At 38.1% G+C, this 16,406-nt stretch overlaps 1 protein-coding gene across 4 annotated transcripts in view; it reads left to right on the top strand.

The window, feature by feature from the left end:
- The window catches only part of LOC114033657 (solute carrier family 22 member 4-like), an 84,921-nt gene extending 68,936 nt beyond the window's left edge, over positions 1–15,985 (top strand). For 2 of the 4 annotated variants that reach the window (XM_027849301.1, XM_027849300.1), the window contains 4 exons: positions 2,621–2,835; positions 8,166–8,348; positions 9,719–9,854; positions 14,160–15,985. In XM_027849301.1, coding sequence (XP_027705102.1) covers positions 2,621–2,835; positions 8,166–8,348; positions 9,719–9,854; positions 14,160–14,235 — 610 coding nt within the window. In that variant the 3' untranslated portion in view covers positions 14,236–15,985. Of the gene's footprint in view, positions 1–2,620; positions 2,836–8,165; positions 8,349–8,495; positions 8,636–9,718; positions 9,855–14,159 lie in introns of those variants that run through there. The other 2 variants (XM_027849302.1, XM_027849304.1) reach the window with 2 other exon arrangements.
- The last annotated feature ends 421 nt before the right edge of the window (positions 15,986–16,406 follow it).

Here is a 16,406-nt window from a genome sequence, read left to right as displayed (position 1 = left end):
AAGGAAGGAAGGAAGGAAGGAAGGAAGGAAGGAAGGAAGGAAGGAAGATACAACAAAAATACATAGATGAGAGAAGAAGGAATTTCAGAAGCAAATATTGCAAGCAGCATGGTATCCTGTTAAATTGGATATATGTTTTTTAAAAACCAAGATGTACACAATTCATATACAATTCTCACAGTTTCACATATAATCCTTTTTTTCTTTTCTTCACTGTATATGAAAATGTTCATGTTTGTGACACTCATAATAAAACATTAAAAAACAAACATAATAAAGCACCATTTTCAAAAATTATCCATAAGTTTAAGATCTAAGGGTGATCCCAGTGGTGGTGTGGAAGGTGAGGCAAAGAAATAAGCATTTATAATATAGTGCCTACTGCCAGGCACTGGGCAAGTACTTCACAAATATCATTTCATTTGATCTTTACAACAACCCTGTGAGATAGGTGCTATTATTATCCCCATTTTACAGTTGAAGAATCTGAGGCAGACAGCAGTGAAGTGACTTGCCCAGGGTCATATAGCTATTAAGTGTGTAAGGCTAGAATTGAACTCAGGCTTTCCTGACTCCAGGCCCAGCCCTAGAGGAAATTAACAATAAAGGTCAAAGATGACAGAGATGATAAGTGACATTTGTGGATACTGGAATTAAATAAATACAGAATACTAGACATAAAGTATCTCACCATTTTTATTGTGCTATGCTCTCAGAAAGACACACTGGAACCCCTCCCTGCAGAACCATATTGTACCCTTAAAAAAAACGCATTACAAACTTCACGACCATCAGCAAGGACAAACATTGAAGGAGCAAAGTCTTAAAGAAGGAAAAAACCTTTAGCATTTAATAAAGTGTTGCCAACTGAATTAACAAGTAACTCATAAACCAAAAATGGTTTTGACCTGTGCCCCCTCTCCCAGTTCTTTTGGAGGTTTGCTATCCTTGGCTTTGTTACCTTTCTTTAAACAGAGCCACAGACCATATGGTTACAACTCTGATTCTTCAGATCCTGACTAACATCACTTGGTATAGTTCTTCCAGTTCCTCATATCGATTGCTTTTTATAGAACCACAATGTTCCATGACATTAAGTACTATAGTAACTTTAGTTAGTGTCCAATCCTCAACCACACGAGCTGGAGGTCTTTACTACATAAATAAAGCAGCTGTGGATATTTTGTACAGAAAGATTATTTATTCCTTTGCACAGTGTTTATAGGATAAAGTCCTAGAAATGTAGGGTCAAAAAGTATGATTGGCTTTGTGACTCTTACTGTTACTGTCAAAGTGCCCTAAAAATGATTTGCACCAATTGATGATTTAACTAATAGTAATAGAGTATCAACTTGCCCAAAGCCTGGCAACATTTTATCTTTGACTATTTTTCCCATTCTAGACTCTATGGGGTAGTATCTTAAAGTCTTCTCGAAGTGCATTTCTTCTATTATTGAGGAATCTACTAATTTTTTCATATGGGTATTAGCGATTTTAATTTCCTAGATTGGATTATACCTGCAGGAAAAATCTCTAGAAAATCAATAATTTACCAGAGTCACTTGTTTGTTTTAACTATCTGTATATAATCCACATGAATTTTCATTAGCAGATTTTTTTAATTTAATTTTTTTTAATTTAAATTAAAAAAACAAATTCAACAAATTTGAGTGGTAAAAGAAATTTCAATTATTGGGTAAATGTGTCTAACTCTCTTTCTAACCTAATGTAGACTTGCTCTTACATCCAATTCTATAACAACCAAAAATTCCAATAGTTCTCTCAGTAAGGATGTTTTTCATTCATTCCTCGGAATTTGGAGATACTCTGTTTTCTGTCTCATCATGTGCTTTATAGTAACAATTTCTATACAGCACAACCTTCAAAGTTTAGTTATTTTTCCCCCCACAGTACAGATTCCAATTGAAAGTCAACTGTAACTTGAGCAGCTAGGAAGGGAAGAAGATACAGGATTTGGCCTAGAGTCAAGAAGACTTAAGTTCAAATCCAGCCTCAGACATGTTCTAGCTAAGTGACCTTCAGCAAGTCCCTTGACTTTTCCTCATCTGTAAAATAAGGGTAATAATAGCACGAATCACCCAGAGTTGTTTGGAGATTCAAATGAGACGACATTTGCAAAGCACTCAGCACAGCACCTGGCATACAGTATTAGGTGCGATATAAATGTTCATTTTTATTATCATTATGTAACTACCACACAATGTACAGCCCAAATTTTATGGAACTAAGAAGCAATATGGGCCTTTCATTCTCCTTGCCTCACAATGAGTTTCATTTTATTTCTGAATTTAACTGTAAGTAGGCCTTCTTCTATTACCCTACTACCCATGTATTTCTGTCTTTTGGTATAAGAATGTACTCTAGGCTATTCCTATTTTTTTTTTTACTTGTGTGACTGAAAAACTTCTCCTTGAATAATAGTGGTAAAGGATGGAAGTTCTATAGGGCATTAAGAAAGACTCATATTTCCAATCCAACTAGTCCTAGAATCAATAGGTTGTTGAAGTGTTAGCCATAAAGTGCCTCTGGGACCAATCCTTGACCAAAGTGAGATTAGCATGATTAAATCCTCTTCATCCTTCTCTTCTCTGTCTTTCAGGATGCTAGTGTCAGTAGGTTACTTTGGTCTCTCTCTCAACACTCCTAACTTGCATGGAGATGTCTATCTGAATTGTTTCCTATCTGCTGCCATTGAAGTCCCTGCCTATGTGATAGCCTGGCTACTGCTTCGAAACCTGCCCCGACGATACATCATTGCTGGGACACTATTCCTGGGCGGAGGGGTTCTCCTTTTCATTCAACTGGTTCCCACTGGTGAGCTTACTTGATATCATACACTACTAACTTTACAGAAAGAAAAAAAAATCAAACCTTTTTTTCAGGCCATGAAAATGTCATGTATCCTATATGTCCTCACAGCTTACTGTCTTTGAACCTCCTAGTAAAATGAATGAAATTAATATCCTTCACCACTAGAGCACCACGAAGTTAGTCTTGGTTTAAGACATGTGAGTAATGATTTGATTCAGTTCAATTAAACATATATTTATTAAGAACTTACTATGTGCAGGTTACCATGATGGGCACTGGAGAAACAAAGACAAAATGGAAATGAAGTCTTGTCCTCAGGACCTTTTACTCTGTTGGAAGGATATATTTGTTCAATCAATGTAGGAAGCAGTGAAGGCAAAGAGGGGGAGCCAGGAAACGTGCTTAAGGAATATTTGATGAGGAAATGAATGTTTTCATTAGGAGGAGAAAGGAAGACTACATAGAGGAGATGGAAGCCTATCATCCCAGAAGAAGACGGGATCTAGGCTAAAATGAAGAGGGAGTTTATTGCAGGCACAAGTGCCTCCCAGGCTTATTCCAAGAAAAGCTAATGGGCCAGTTTGATCAAGACATGAAGTACATAGAGGGGAGTGATGTGAAATAAAGTCAGAAAGGTAGATTCAAGTTAAATTCCAAACTGAGAGGTTTATATTCAGCTTCTTCCAATTGCAAGAATAAATTGACCTTTCTAGGTTTCTCTGTACTCTTGTGTTTGTATTTCAAAGTTCTTATTTCAGTTCTTGTCTTTTTGTTAGAAATGTTTGAAAGTTCTATTTTGTGAAACATCCATCATCCCCTCCATAGGCTCTGTAGGCTGATGTCCTAAGTCTATATCTTTTGCCTTTTGAAATATTATATTCCAACACCTCCTCTTATCTTTAGTGGAAGCTGCCAGGTCTTGGGTGATCCCAACTGTAGTTCCTTAGCGCCTAAACTATTTCTGGATGCTTGTTGGATTTTTTTTTTAATGAAGAAGCTTTCTTTTGGGGGTTCCTTTTAGGAAGTGATTGGTGAATTCTTTCTCTCTTTACTTTGCCCTCTGGCTCTAATAGATCTATATAGTTATCATTTATGATTTCTTGAAATATAGTATCCAGGCTTTTTTGATGAGTGTGGGAAATCATGGTTTTCAGGGAGTCAGATGATTCTTAAATTATTTTGACCTGTTTTTAGGTCTATTGTTTGTTAGTAACAGATATCTTACATTTTATTCATTTTTTTAATCTTCTGAATTTGTTCTAATATTTCTTACTGTCTTATGCAGTCATTGATTTCTATTCAGTATGGTCTAGTTTTCAGTCCATTACTTGAGCAAAGTTTACCATTTTCTGTTCTAACAATTTTTTCTCCCTCTAATTCTTTCCTCCAAAGCATATATATACATATACATATATATATATATACACACACACATATGTATACATATACATATATACAAAATCATTTACTTCTTTTCTTCTAGATATTCATGTAGTCCTTATGGAAAATCCATTTTTCCTTTGAGTTTCTGCAGTTATTCCTGTTATTTGCATCTTGTTTGGGGAGATTTGTAAATCTACAACAAAAATTTTTAATTGTGGTCAGTGTTTTATTTGACTTACCTCTCCAGCTTTTAGTTCTTGAATTGGGGCTTTGTGCTAGGGCCAGGCTCTGACTACTGGTGTGCTTTTATATGAGGTAGGTGGTCCTGCTTAATCTTACTATGTAACCTGGATTCTTGTGTTGACCTCCATCTCCCACAGTTAGGCCTCCCTGGATTTTTGAGGTTCAAAATACTGGGTCTTCTTTAATGTGTTAAGACAGAGTGCTAGGGATCTTAGAGCCCAAACACCTGGGATATCCTAGTCTGAAAGCTCCCATGCCACTGGTCAGGCCTTCCAAGGCTTTCTTGGGGGAGCTCTCCACTCTTTTTGCCTCTGGACATAGAGCCCTGCAGACCTCATGTTTCTTTGTACTGGTATGATATTGACTTATTGCCTGTTTTGCACTCATACTGACTTTGCTGACATCCCTTCTCCTATTGCCGTGGGCTTCTGGCTGACTTTTTGTGCATTCCCTGAGTGACTACAATCTATCTATCTATCTATCTATCTATCTATCTATCTACCTACCTACCTATGTATCAGTACTATAGTTTCTCATTTGATTTCTTGATGATTATTCAGTTTGGTACAAATTTCAGGTTTTGGCTGGAGTAGATATGTGGGAGGTATCTGCCTTCCAATACAGACATATTCATGACCATCCCCTCTTAGTGGCTGAGGTAGAGAGGAAACAGGTATCATAAAAGTTGAGGAGGTGAAACTGATAGAAAATGCTAGAGCATTCAAAAGGACATTAACATGAATACTGAAATCACCAGGGATCAAGGTAGGGCATTGGACAAAAAGGAAGACTTGAGGGCCAGAGACTAAAATCTCTGAGAAAGGAAGGAAGCTTATCTGGAGTTAAAAGACATGACCAATACTTGGACAATGTGATATAGACAGATGGAGTAAATTTAAAATATCAAGAGATGGCTGAGTGATGGTGGCTAAAGAAAAGCCTCAAAGTGGTGATAGAGAACAAGAATATTGAATGGTCCTCTTGGCCCATTATGTTGCTGGGTAGAAGAGAAGGATGAACCAGCACTGAAGAGAGCAGCAAGAGATATGGTTCCTTAAGGAGAAAACCAGATTTCTGTGAGTACCACAATCCTATCTAACAAGCTTTTATTGAGTACCTTCTATGTGTGAGGCACTATGCCAGGTGCTGAAGATACAAAGACAAAAATAAAAATGGTCACTCTACTGAAAGAGCTTACCATCGGATTCATGAGCTATGACCCAAAGCCCTTTCCGGTCAGTGCTATGCAGAACTCACCAATTCCAAACTGGATCCTTTTTTGTCATGCTTGAGATTGCTGCTGCCCACACAGTGTTACTTGTTGGCTAAAACACTAGTGTTCCTATTAGACATACTTGGGAGCCAGATTCTACCCACCTCCATAGGACTCACTGTCTACAACTTGGGGGCCTTGGCTTCCCAAGGGCTCTCATGGTCCAGAGTCCCTCCCAAAAGAATATGAGAGAAAGACATCGAGGATGAAGGAGAAAATTGTTAATGATAGAGTGGGAATACCAGAAGACCCAGTGGAAGGAAAGAGCAAAGAAGAAAATAAGGATTGGGAGGAATAGGTCTGGGCTGAATAAGAATGAGAGTACCAAGAGAAATAGCAGGGGAAAGGGATTTTGCTTCAGCAGACTGGAACTCTGAATCCCAAGGACTAGAGGAGCAAGAGGTAGGAATTTGCTAGCCATAGGGCAGAGACAATACCAAGTATGGAAAAGGCTAAATAAGCATCAGATTTTTATTAGAATTTGGATGTGAAAGTGTTTCTGCTACTGATATCTACCAAGTTAAACCCTCTGGTGGATTTACTGGGGCATGGAAGGATCAATGGTAATGATAATCTGGAAGGTCTTGTGGTAAAGAAGGCTTCAATCCCAGGTGGCTACTTCAGTCTTCCATCCCTCTTGCCCCCAAGGGATATGGTCTCAGCAATGTGATGATGAAGGTGCCTGGAACAGTAACAGTCAACTCACTTCACCCCTGCTTTGACAGAGATTCCTTAGGTTAATTAGAACAGAGATAGAAGGGTCAATTGGGAAGGTCAATTTGGGTCAACTGGCAACTGGGAAGGTTATGTGATAAAAAGCCTTTAGAACTGCCATTTTTATTATTATGGAGTTATAAAGTCTCTTCTTTCACATATTTAGATAAAACAGTCTCCCACAGGAGGAGAATCTGATTAGGACATTATGTAACTATGTAATAGAGGCATTCTGCATACAGCTACTTGGCTACCATGGGATATGTAAGGGGCTCCCTGAATCCTTAGATGTTCTCTGGGAATCAGAAATGCATGGTCCTAAAACCGAGCTTTGCTTCCATATCTGTTTCTCACAGATGTATATAGTAGCATGAGAACCTAGAGTTTGAAGTCAGAGGACTCAGGGGACCTTTGGCAAAACCTCCACCTCTCTGACCCTCAGTTCCCTCATTTATAAGATGAGAGAGTTTGATAATGTGGCTTCTAAGTTCCCTTCCAGCACTAAATCATGATCTCTGTAAAGGTAGTTTTGAGCTCATGATCTAGGACACGGTTTTATCAAGTAGCAATAAAAAAGATAGCTAGGTAATGCATGGAGAGAGCTTAGAGTTAGTTCAAATCCTGCTTCAGACACTTGTTAGCTCTATGACCCTGGGCAAATCATTTAACCTGTCTACGTTGCTTTCCTCATCTATAAAATCGGGATAATAACAGCACCTACCTCCCAGGGGTTTTTTGAGGACAAGATGAGATAACATATATAAAGTGCCTTGTAAAACTTAAAGTAGTAAATAAATGCTAGTTACTATCATTAATGTTATGACATTAGATAACAGAGAAAATAGGGCCGGGGTTGAGGAACCTGTGGCCTCGAGGCCACATGCCTCTAGGTCCTCAACTGCAGCCCTTTGACTAAATCCAAACTTCACAGAACAAATCCTTTTATTAAGGATTTATTAAAGATCTCTTTTTTTATTAAGGATTTATTAAGGATCCTTTTATTAAGGGGATTTGTTCTGTGAAGTTTGGATTCAGTCAGAGGGCTGTGTTTGAGGACCTAGAGGGCCACATGTGGCCTCGAGGCTGCAGGTTCCCCACCCCTGTCACACAAGCTCCTGCCTAGGTTCAGAAATTCACTGGCCAAGTGAGGAGTTAAGTATCAAATACAACAAATTTCAATGGTAAGCATATTTATTCTTTCATTTTTTTCACGTTATACAGTTGAGCATAGCATTAAAATGTCGACTTTAAAGAGTGATGTGATAAACGCTCTATATACTTCCATCTTTAAAGCCAGCATAGAAAGGAAAGGCCCTTCTCTTTGGGGGTTGTTATTTGTTTAACTACATTAACTCACTAACGACCTAGCTGGAACTATGTGTGACAAATGCACAGAAGCCGTACAAAGGTCGCCTAAATCATAAGGCATATGGGATTAGAGTAGTAGTACAAAGTACAAAGCAATCTTCCTTTGTGATCCCTGATGATGTCCAGTGATAGGCAACCCCAAAAGAACACTCCACTGTATAAAAAGAAGGACACAAAAGTCTTTTGAGACAACCTGTATTATTTGCTGCTTTTCAGCATGATGAAAAACAGCAACTGGCTTTCCTTAATGAATAGGAGATATACAAAAACAGCATCTAAATAGGAGGAAAGGAAAATGGGGTTAGACAATTACTTCTAAAACTCATGTCTTTTCATTGGATCTGTTTTCCAGAATACCATTTCTTATCCATTGCCCTAGTGATGCTAGGAAAGTTTGGAATCACCTCTGCATTTTCAATGCTCTACGTCTTCACAGCTGAACTCTACCCAACACTTGTCAGAAACATGGCTGTGGGTGCCACTTCCATGTCCTCCAGAGTGGGTAGTATCATTGCTCCTTACTTCGTTTATCTTGGTGAGATTTTTACTTATGATTTGTTCATTCTTTCCAAGCCAAGAAAAATTCATTTAATTCATTAAAACCTTAAAGTGGTTAATCTCTGAGAGTTTTCTATTTTGATACCTTTAAAAATGTCTTTATTGATGACTTTTGTCTTTGCAGCAGTCATTTCTGGAAACATCCACCTTCCCCTTCCAGTTTAAACTTTCCTATGTTAAAGAAAAACAATTAAAGCAAAAATATCTGATACAATCTACGTCTGACAACATTCTGCCCTAGTTACTCTTCTACCTCTTTGTCACAAGGTGGGAGGTGTGTTTTATTATGTGTTCTTAATCAGTGCCTTCTGTTTTGACATCACAGTCATTTCTGTAGCTCGTCCTCCCCCTGGTAAGCCTTCCCCATAACAAATTTGTTAGCCAAAACAAACTGACACTATGACATCATGTGACAGTGTTTGCAAGACTCTGCATCCATAGTCAGATGTCTCCAACAAAAGGAAGGAAATACATTTCCATGAGGTTTTTTGAGTTTCTACTATCTCTATTTGCTTATTTTCATTTTATTGCCTTCATTTTAATATTGATTTTCCTGAACAACATTAGATATTGGATTCTCAAAGTCTTACTACATTTACAATGCCTATAATTTCTACAGAGCTGTCAACCACTTTCCCCTACTCTAAGTTCTCCTGGGGAACAGCTAAGTGGCACAGTGGACAGATTGCTGGGTCCCATCTTACTGAATTCAAATCTGGCCTTGACAACTTACTAGCTGTATGACCGTGGGCAAGTCACTTGACCCTGTTTGCCTCAGTTCTTATAAAAAATGAGCTAGAAGAGGAAATGGCAAACCACTCCAGTATCTTTGCCAAGAAAGCCCTAAATGAGGTCACAAAGAGTCAGATATGATGAAATGACTAAACAAAAAAAAAGTTCTCCCACCTCGTTTCAACAAATGAGGGAGTGCTGAGTTAGCTCAAGTTCTTCCACTAAAAGAACAGTCTGTTTCACATGGATGACTGAGTGCCAGCTTACATGGAGGCTCCCAAGGGAAGGCAAAATTAAGCAAGTAAATGATTATGGAAGTTCAGAGGTTCCATGGAGGCTGCCAACGTGGAACTGACATTGCATACCTTCTTTCTGGCCTTTGAAGAATTTTAAATCTGAACCCCTAGCCTCAAATTCTACTGATGTCTTAGCAAAGGAATCTCTGTATGTAGCATCCACAGAGGCTTTATTACCAGCAGTCTCCTTTGATTAAGCTGAATTGGGAGTATTATACATAGAAAAGTTTCCTACACTGAGTGGGAGGTGGGCCTAGATGAGTCCTAAGGTTCTTTCCAACTCTAAGGTTCTGGTTCTATGATTCTCATTTTCTACTAGGTGCTTATGACAGGATCCTGCCATATATTCTTATGGGCAGTCTAACTGTGCTCATTGGCATCGTTACCCTGCTTTTCCCAGAGAGCCTTGGAATGGCGCTACCAGAAACCTTCGAACAGATGCAGAAAATAAAAGGGTAGGTAGATTTGATCTAATCTCTGCTAAAGTAAAATAGAACTGTTATTATCACTCAGAAGTATTTAGAGAGAAACATTAAATAATAACTTAATGCCACTAAAAGGACCCTTTCGTTTTGTGTTTTTCTTCCTTCCTTCTTTCCTTCCTTTTTTTAAAATGTCTGGTATGGTTGGGGGTAGGGGAGAGGTTCCAGGTCTGTGATTTCATTAGTGTACAGAATTCTCAGCATGGAAGTCTTCACTGATGCAGAGCAGCAACTCCTAAGCCCCTTATGGTCCTAGAGAGTTGCCTGGGCTCTGAGATGTTAAGCAATTTACATGATCCCCACAGCTAGTGGGTGTCAGAGACAGAGTTTGAACCCAGGTCTTCCTGACTCCAGGGCTGTCTTTCTATCCACTATAGCAAACCATTTTTAACATTTACTAGATGGTTCTCATTCCTAAGAGGCAAAGAGGTTTGAAAGGACACATTTTTGTAGTTGAACACATATCTCAGTACCTAAAGCAATCTCATTAACCTGGATACTTCTTTCAATGCCCATTTAGACCCATCAATCCCTTCTCATCCTGTGAAATTCCTCCCTGTGTCCTTTCACCAATCCTCCATGCAGAATCTACCCAACTCACTAGAGATCTTCCTGAAAGTGTTTTCACATTCCCAGAATGCCAGTGCAGCCCTTGAGTATCCGTCAGTATGTAGCCTCACATTTGTTGATAACAACAACAAAAGGAATTGACATTTGATATCTTTATTTGATATCTTTATCATGTAGGAACACCAAATGTTTTTCACCTGACAAAGTTATCCGGGCTAAATGGAGGTGGTTCAATTGTTTGTTTGATTGATTGGTTATACATATATATATAGATATATATATAATATGTACATATAATATATATATAAAAGCATTCTACATCATTTATCTCAACTAAGTAGCACAATGTATGACATATTATAAGTGCTTAGTAAATGTTTGTTGTTCTTCAGTCATGTCCAACTCTTCATGACCCAGTGAACCATAGTATGTCAGTATTGTCCATGGAGTTTTCTTGGCAAAGATACTAGAATAGTTTGCTATTTCATTCTCCAGTGGATTAAGGCAAACAGATATCAAATGACTTGCCCAGCATTACACAGCTAGTAAGTGTCTGAAGCTGGATTCGAACTTGGGTCTTCCTGACTCCAGGTCCAGTGTTCTATCCACTTAGCCACCTAGTTGCTTCAATGTTTACTAACTGACAGTCCTTATAAGGACTCTGTCAGGTAAATTTTATAGGTATTAGTCTCCCCATTTTATTTAACTGAGGCTCAGAGAGGTTGTGATTTTTCCATAATTAAGCAAAGTGCAAAAAGCAGAATTCAAATGTGGATCCTTGCTGCTCCTTTCCATTATTCCATGCAGTCATTTGATACATGACTGGTAGCCTGGACACCATCAATTATTCTACTTCTTACTTGCAAGTCATGCTAGGTGGCCCAATCTAATTTTTTTTCTTTTTGGTGAGGCAATTGGGGTTAAGTGACTTGCCCAGGGTCACATAGCTAGTAAGTGTCAAGTGTCTGAGGCCAGATTTGAACTCAGGTCCTCCTGACTCCAAGGCAGGGGCTCTATCCACTGCACCACCTACCTGCTTCGAGCTAGGTGGTCTAATCACATCCACAGTGTGATCCATTGTTCATTGGGTCAGTCACAACCTTGATTTTTCTAATTCAAGACTCTAAGAGTTGGAAAGTTACCAGTGATCTCTTAATTGTCAAATCCAATGACCATTTTCTCAATTTTCATTCTTCTTGACCTCTCTATAGCTTTTGACACTGTCGGACACCCTATTCTCCCTGATACTCTCTTCTCAGTAGGTTTTTGAGATATTACTCTCTCCTGGTTCCCCTCCACCTATCTGACCACTCTTTTTCAGTCTCCTTTGCTGGATCTTGATCTAGGTTAAGCCCACTGACTGTAGGTGTCCCACAGGGCTCTGTCTTGGGCCCTGTTCTCTTCTCCCTCTGTACTGCTTCACTTGGTGATCTCATCAGTTCCCATGGATCCCATTATCTATGATTCTCAAATCTACTTATCCAGCCCTAACATCTTTCCTTAACTTTCAGTCTCACAGCTCCAAATTATTAGACACCTTGAACGGGATGTTCTGCATCAACATGGCTACTGACCTCATTTTCTTTTCCTGAAAAACTCTCCCCTTCCAAACTTCCCTCTTACTATCAAAGGCACCACCATGCTCCGAGTGACCCAGGCTCACAACCTAGCTGTCATCCTTGAGGCTTCATTGTCTCTCACCACCCACATCCAATCTGATATCAAGTCCTGTTGATTTCACCTTTTCAACGACCTTTTCTCCTCTCATATTGCCACCACCCTGGTACAGGCCTTCATCACTTCAAGCATGAACTACTGCAATAGTCTGTGGTTGATCTGCCTGTCACAAGCCTCTACCCTCTCTAGCCATTCAGCCCAACCAAAGTGATCTTCCTAGAGTTCAGGTCTGACCACATCGCTCTCCTACTCAATAAACTCCAGGGGCTCCTTATCATCTCCAGGATTTTATATTAAATCTTGTGTTTGGTGTTCAAATCTCTTTATAACCTAGTCCCATCCCCACCTTTGTAGTCACTGCCACCTTATACTACCACCACCAACACCTCATATACTCAAGTGACATGGGGTGGCCACCTTGCTGTTCTTTGAACAAGACATTTGATCTCCTAACTAGAAATTTTCACTTGTTTTTCTGGAATGCGCTCCCTCTTCATCCCTACCTACTGGTTTTCCTGGCTTCCTTCAAGTCAAAGCTACCCCACCTAGCTGATTTCAAGTTCAGTTTTCTGTTTGACATCCTTTCTATAGTGATTTCAACAAGTGGTCTTTAAGTCTTTGTTGAAGTTGCCTAGAGAGGCTAAAACCACTGCTTTCCAAAGTGGTCCATTCCACTTTTGGATAACTGTCATTATTATAGTTTTTCCTATATAAAGCCTCCACCTAGGCCTACAATTTCCACCCAGTGTGTTTATAATTTTTCCCTCACAGGTCAAGTATAATTCACAGAATCACAAAAATTCACAATCTCCCTATTTGTCTTGAATTTCAATTTCTATTATGCATCTTTGTTTATCTTCACAGTTCAAAGTCTTTCTACTTGAAGGAGAAAACAGAAGTAAAATAATGATGGAATAGTTCTGATTTCTTTCCATCATGCATTGTTCTCATTCCATCCAATGCAAAAGTCTTTTCTTTGGTTAACATCTTTTTCCCCAATGTATTTGAAAATTTCAATTTTATTTTTCTTAGCTTTAATTGATTACCCCAATTCACTAGGAGTTTTTGTGTTCGTAATACCATTCCAGTATTACCATGTCATGTTTTTTTTTTGTTTGTTTTTTCCTTATCTGCTCTGGCTTCCATCTTCTATTGAACATCTTTTTAATATCCAAGTTGATCATTTTTTTTGAGAACATTTCCCCTTTAATTTCATTTAAAATTGGTTTCTCTTTGTTTCATTGTTTCAAATTCTCATTGTTTCTCATTGTTTCAAATCTCTTGCTGATTTTGATAAAGGGCAATTCCCCTAACACACACACACACACACACACCTTTTCAGTCTTACACCTTACTCCCAGTGACAATGGCCTCCTTGCTATTCCTAAACACAACATTCCAAATCTCACCTCGAGACATTTTTACTCACTGTCCCCAGTGCCTGGATTGTTGTCTCTCTTCATCTCTGCCTCCATCTCATGAAATGACTCATTGTAATAAATAAGCAACCATACTCTCTTTAGATTGAATAAATACTATGGGTCAGACATGTTATGTTACCAGTTTTCAAATGGATGAACTGCTGTTATGATTAACATAATATAAATTCATTTAAGAGTATTGGTGAATTCATAATAAGCCTTTACAGAAGCAGAAGGGGACAGCATAGTACTGAAGACTACTTTGTAATCTTTCTGTTTTTCCTGGATTGTCTTTAGACAGAGAATTCATTACTTGTACTTATTTACTCACTGGCTCAATCCCACACGTGTTATCCCAATTATATGCACATTATAATTCAGAGGAGGAGAAGGAGGACTTATCACCAACTGATTGGACGCTAAGTGGTGAATCTGGGGGTTGTGAAGACAAAGGGGATCTTTGCATAGGTTGTTGGACTAGATGAGATGGGCTCTGAAGTCTCTTCTGTTTCTAAAATTCTGTGACTGTATGGCTTATGAAATACTTAAGACAGGAGGGAAATTACTAAACAAATTTTATTTTACTAAACAGAAAACAATTTTTTTTCAGTTTCAGATCCAAGAAAAAAACAAGGAACTCCACTGGGGGAGAGAAGAATCCCAAGGTTTTCATAACTGCATTCTGACCAACTTCTGTCACATTTGGTAAACAGAGGTCTCTGAGACTGGGGAGAAGCCAAAGCATATCCTGCCAGAAAGGACTACCTGATGGAAAATACAATGAGCACCCCATTATTGTCAATATCTTTGCCATGTGATAAACTAGGGTATTGCTGTTTTTGATACTTTGTCTTGTCAACCAGGATCAAAATATGTTTCCATAGAATTCTCAGATGCAATGGCTTCGTTTACATCTGTGAACGAGGTCCACAATGCTTTTTGAGGACACAATAACTAAGAAGTGAAATGCTCAGGGTGTCTCACTTATTTTTAGACATGCAAATACCACCCACATCAGAAATGTCTCAGACGTTAAAGGCAGAAGTACAGCTTTGGGTACTCAGAGGTATTTAGGTTTTATTTATTTTTTTTCATTGATGCTGCACTTCCAATGTAGTCATCTCTGAAGCAAAAATATTTGGTATTCCCTATAAAGAAGAAAGAGTTTCTTAGTATTCGTATCCTCAATATTTGATGTACACTAATGTAAGAATCTTTTATCCTAGTATTTGAAAACATCTTTAAAAACATTTACTCTGTTTCCCAGATACCCTTCTTGAAATAAATTAATGGCAAAAGTCCTTATCATTGTGCGGGTAAATTGTAGAGGTAAAGAAGCTGGTCAGAGTGACCCACCTGCTATTACCCACAATGGAGCTAGGAGGATAATCCTTGGCATCATAGTCCATTACCAGCATCCCCATCCAATACATTCTCCTAAAAACTCCAAATTTTTCAGTATTCATTTTAAATATGAGAATTATGCTGTTGTATTAGGCTTGTTTATAAATCAGATATTTCTATTGTATATTAGGAAAAGTTTGAAATAAAAAGTGCTGTTCATTGTTCGTGGTGACAATCTTACCTAAACATATTTTAAAATGGAAGTTGCTCAAAGCTAGAAATAGGTTTTTGTTTTTTAAAAAAACATCATTAAAAACATCTCCTTTCCAGAAATAGCTTCTCTGTTCCTGAGCACAACTATACAGATGTGCTCCCACCTTTCTAATTGTACATTGTCTGTGGAAGGCATAAGGGTTTACCACTGGGGTAACTGATTAAGTTAGCACTCCTGTTAAGATGCAAAAGTTTGTATTTGATGTTGGTTAACCTACACACTAAACAATCAGACTGCAAATGCCAGTGTTCCTACTCAATCTTTACATGGCACTGTCTCTGAAAGCAGCTGAAGACCAAGCCTTGTTATCTAAGTGTTGTCCACACACATTCCTCTTTAAAATAGAGTTTTTCTGAAGAAAAATACAAAAGTGCTTGAAGCATCATTGCAATAACCTGACTCATCTTACTCCCCACAATGTGTAATACTACAGGATATATGGAATAAACCACTAATGGCCACCAGATTTTTATACGTTTTCTGTGACTCCTGAAAATAATTTTCTGTGACAGAAAAATTCCATGTAATAAACCACTAATAGCCACTAGTTTTTTGATATGTCGTCAATGGCTCTTGAAAAGAATTATCTTCAACAGGAAACTTTCCAGGTCTAAGTATTTTTCAAAGGAACCTCTGATTTGGCATGTAGAGAAGTTTTTTGATCATTTAAAGATGCTCATCTCAAAATCTTTGACATTGATATCAATTATTATCCTCCTTAAAAGAGGATTTGTCAGAGGGTACTATTATTGTGTGTGTGTGTGTGTGCGCGCACGCCTGTGTGTATATGTATGTATACAAATACATATATATAGTATTGACACACTGAACCTATTATATATTATTACAAATACATATATATAGTATTGACACACTGAACCTATTGTATATTATTACAAATGAAATTTTAAATATATTAAAGGATTTTATAAATCTCATGCCCCTTATGGAGCAAAAAACTTAGATATTCATTTTTTAAATGTTTGGGATTGAGGGGTTCCCCCCTTGCCATTTTCACTCATTCACTTTACCTATTATTCAGTCTCATAAATTCTAGAGGGGACAATCTGTCTCCTCTGGGCCTTAAGGCCTCTCTCATTCAATCCAAATAAGCGTTCATTAAGAGCATTTGATAGGGATGTAATGTATGTATAATAACTGTCAAAGAGCAAAGGATTTATTCAGTAACAACCCCAAGCCACTGTTTAACTTATGTAGTGTGGTTTTAATTTTTAATTA

This window comes from Vombatus ursinus, unplaced genomic scaffold, assembly GCF_900497805.2.
Source record: "Vombatus ursinus unplaced genomic scaffold, bare-nosed wombat genome assembly UNPS02007284.1, whole genome shotgun sequence".
In the NCBI taxonomy this organism is placed as follows: domain Eukaryota; kingdom Metazoa; phylum Chordata; class Mammalia; order Diprotodontia; family Vombatidae; genus Vombatus; species Vombatus ursinus.
This window is presented reverse-complemented; position numbering and strand designations above follow the sequence as displayed.